This window comes from Arachis stenosperma, chromosome 3 (assembly GCF_014773155.1).
Source record: "Arachis stenosperma cultivar V10309 chromosome 3, arast.V10309.gnm1.PFL2, whole genome shotgun sequence".
In the NCBI taxonomy this organism is placed as follows: Eukaryota; Viridiplantae; Streptophyta; class Magnoliopsida; order Fabales; family Fabaceae; genus Arachis; species Arachis stenosperma.
The window spans coordinates 138,346,455-138,350,079 of record NC_080379.1 but is presented as its reverse complement, the minus strand read 5'-3'; the positions used below and the strand labels follow the sequence as shown (position 1 = coordinate 138,350,079).

Sequence of the window (3,625 nt, the reverse complement as noted above, 5' to 3'; positions counted from 1 at the left end):
TAACTTTATGATTCGATTACCGATTCTCACAACTATTATGCTCATTTCTATTAATTTGCACTATGCTTGTTTCTATTAATTTTTTGTCCGTATTAGTTATGTTTTCCATGTTTTTGTTGGCCTAGTTGACAGCCCACACCATAACGCTAAATTTTTGGGGCCCAATTTTCCATTTTACCCTCACAGGAAGATTCAGGGTTACCGCTCCTGTATCATTCTCAACACTAATTAAGCAAGTTTCCCTTCATAATTCTTTCACTTGGTGTCACACATGTACTGGTAGGTCAATAATAGACCACCATTAGCCACCATTTCTTGTGCTACCATAGAACTAACCTTATAAAAAAACACTGTAAAATATAAAGGAGGTTTGAGAAAGATTATGAAGAGAAAATATAGCAATGGTAGTACTGAAATCTCAGTAGTGAATTGTGATGAAAGTAAGCAATAAAACCACGTCTTGCAGATTTGACTTGTAGTGTTAACTAACATTTGGCTGTGATGTGAAAAGAGCAGACATATATGGTTAATTAACACAACAAAGAGTAACGAAACCCTAAACAAAGATAATTGAAATAGAATTTAAAGATACATACAAGAGGCTATGGCCATGCACATTACTAACTATATTATGATGATATGGTAAGAAGGGGGGGAGGGGGGGGGGGGGGTCAATCAGTCTTGACATCAGGGGATTGGATGGAAGGAGGGTAGAACAAGTTCTTGGCACCGGTGGCGTCTAGAATCTTCTTGCTAAGTGCATCACTTGTGGGAGTTCCGGGTGCAGTTAGATACAGCAACCTGAAGGTCCACTCGAGAAGCTCAGGGCAGAGGAGTTTGATGAAGTATGTCATCCTGAACCATGAGGGTACAGTTAGGCACCTGTCTCCCCTCAAAGTGCTCTTTATTATCGATTCGGCGCATCCACTCACTGACCCCACCGGCACTGCGCTCACCTCCACGTCTCTCAGATCCTGATCAACATCGACCTCCCCTTGTGCGCTTAGGAACTTCCCTTTCGTTATTTCCGACTCTATGTACCCCGGTGTCACGATTGTTATGCCTATTTCCGACCCGACCTCCACCCTCAGCGTTTCATACAGGCTCACCAATGCTGCTTTGCTTGCCTGTTACATTCACAATTCATTAATATGCACAATGCATTATTAATTCGTATGTGTTACTTACGCTATAGATGTGCCTTCTGGGCGCAGGCAACCATGAATCTACAGATGACATGACCACGATTTTGCCTCTGCTCTTCCTCAGATGCTGTAATGCATAACGGGTTGTGTATACTGATCCCCAAAAGTTTGTTTCCTACATATGTATATATCACATAATATTAACTATATACTCATATACATATATCTAGCTAAGAATAATTAAAGGGAACTGATTAATGACCAATATTTTAGACCTAGCACAGTTTATTCTTTTTAAACAGCAGGCAGTTATATTTAAAATAACCAATACTAAAATCAGTCAAATCAGTCACTAGTATAATATTGGTTGAAGTACAAAATATACTTTAAAGAACACAGATATTTATACACAATTAAAAATTTCGGTGTAAAACTTGCCAGGCTTAAATTTTTCTCTTGATTAATTACATACCATGATAGGCCTCAAATTGGAGATATCAGGGGTTTCTTCAAACAAGGTAGCAACGCTGAGTGCCGCGTTATTTACAAGGTGATCCACTGGCACCATCACATCATCATCACACACACACAACCACAAACACTTCTAGTTATGATTAATGATGATTAACTAATAAGTAAGAAGAGGAACTAACGTAGTAATTAACATACGTCTTCCAAAATGATTGACAGTTTGGTCGATCAATCGCATGCAGTCCTCAGGCTTGGAAACATCGGCACGCATAACGATAACATCGGGAGATCCAAGATGACGGGCTGTGTCAGCAACTTGATGGAGAGCAGTTTCCCTCCTCGCAGAAAGCGCAAGGCAAGCACCCCTCTTTGCATACTCGTACGCCAAATACTCCCCAATGCCAGAGGAAGCACCTGTGATGTGAACCACTTTACCAGCCACATTCTCACTCAGCAACCAGCTTAGGATGGACACCATAAACTTGAGACCCCAGTACGGTGGCAAGAACAGGCATAGGAAAAAGAAGGTGAAGGGAGGAGCTACAAGGTTCAGAAACGTATGAATCAGGTCCATTATGCTAACAATCTTGGGATGAGGGTGCGTGTAGCGTAGTAGAAAATGTGTTAATAAGCATGGAAAGGTAGAAAGCCTAATTAACAGGGTGTCACCAGTGCATGGCAAGTATATGACACGTATTATCATGACGTCTGGCTCTATATATCAATCGGCCACGACCTCCGCCATATCAGAATCTTATGTCCAAGTGTACATATCAGGCTTTCTCGAGTCTCTCATTTTATTGAAGTGCCACTACCTTATTAGCTTACATTTCATCTTTTAACTATTAATTTTAGACTGCAATGTTAGTCCGTGTAATGCGCAAAAGTGACCACTATTACATAAAGTTAGTAATAAGAAATAAAGGTAGTGCATGTTGACAAATTAAGTTCAATGCTATTTGACTTTCAAGCTTGTTTAATTAAGATTTGTGGGTAAAGTAGTAGGACAATTAAATATTTAAATCTCATTCGAGGATGCAAACAAAGACCTCATCATATATATCATGATCGATCCATAAAAGTTTATTTCACACTTCTCAACAACTTATATATTACCATCGGATTCACATACTCTAAACTTAGTTATTAATATAAAATATATTATATTAAAAATAATATTTAAAATAAATTTTTTAATTTATTTTAAATTAGCTTTTATTTTTTAAACTAATCAAATAAATTTTTTATTCTTAAAATCATAAATTTGTATTAGTCTAAAAACTATTAAATGTTTCAATAATACTAATGTGTATAATTAAATATTAAATTCGCACTTAATTGTATGTTAATCTGAATACAATAAATTCAATTTAAATTGATATTTTAAATTTAGTTAAAACATCTAAATTGATCTATTTAAAAATATAAAGCTCAAATTTCCAAATATTCATATTTTTATCATATCATCTTGGTTTCTAGTACTCTTTCTTGCTACTGTTATTTATAGTATTCTCTTATAAAGTTTTGAAAAATCGTTCTTTTAGATAAAACATAATGGGGGACGATAATAAAATTAAAGTCGAGAAAACTAAAATAAGAACAATCTCAGTAAAAAATTACAGTAATAGAAGAATTCAAACTAAAGGTAAGAACATTATATTATGCAAGTGTGAATTGTGTATGGTGATTAAGTATTTAACGAAGTCAAAGAATTCAAAAAAAATTTTATGAGTATCCTAATTTTGTGGTAAAATTCTCTATCTAATAAAATTATTAAATTGATAGAGGTTTAAAGAGATAATTTGGTAATTATTAATTTAATGTTTTTTTTTTTGTATTATTGTAGTTTAGAGTTTACTGTAATTTCTTTCTTTGAGTTGATAGATATGAAGAAATTTTTAATGAACTTAATGGGAGAATGAAATTTTTAGAGAATAGCATTAGCACATTGAAGATAGTGATGATGCTGCTATTATGTGTTGCAATAATTATTGGGTTTGATTTTGGTG

At 34.9% G+C, this 3,625-nt stretch overlaps 1 protein-coding gene across 1 annotated transcript; it reads right to left on the bottom strand.

Annotated features, from left to right (window-relative positions):
• Positions 1–671: 671 nt before the first annotated feature.
• LOC130966269 (11-beta-hydroxysteroid dehydrogenase A) lies at positions 672–2,190 on the bottom strand. Its single transcript, XM_057891058.1, has 4 exons — positions 1,815–2,190; positions 1,618–1,703; positions 1,189–1,320; positions 672–1,127 (listed from the first exon to the last, which is right to left on the bottom strand). The coding sequence occupies exons 1-4, from the start codon at positions 2,188–2,190 to the stop codon at positions 672–674; spliced, it is 1,050 nt and encodes a 349-aa protein (XP_057747041.1).
• Between the last annotated feature and the right edge of the window lie 1,435 nt (positions 2,191–3,625).

What these genes read in the sequence shown, in the direction of transcription:
- LOC130966269 (XM_057891058.1), bottom strand. Translation starts at nt 2,190, where the DNA reads ATGGACCTGATTCATACGTTTCTGAACCTTGTAGCTCCTCCCTTCACC. An exon ending in TGTCAATCATTTTGGAAGAC is followed by an intron (nt 1,704 to 1,814) that starts GTATGTTAATTA and finishes TGATGGTGCCAG; the next exon opens with TGGATCACCTTGTAAATAAC. An exon ending in CCAATTTGAGGCCTATCATG is followed by an intron (nt 1,321 to 1,617) that starts GTATGTAATTAA and finishes ATACATATGTAG; the next exon opens with GAAACAAACTTTTGGGGATC.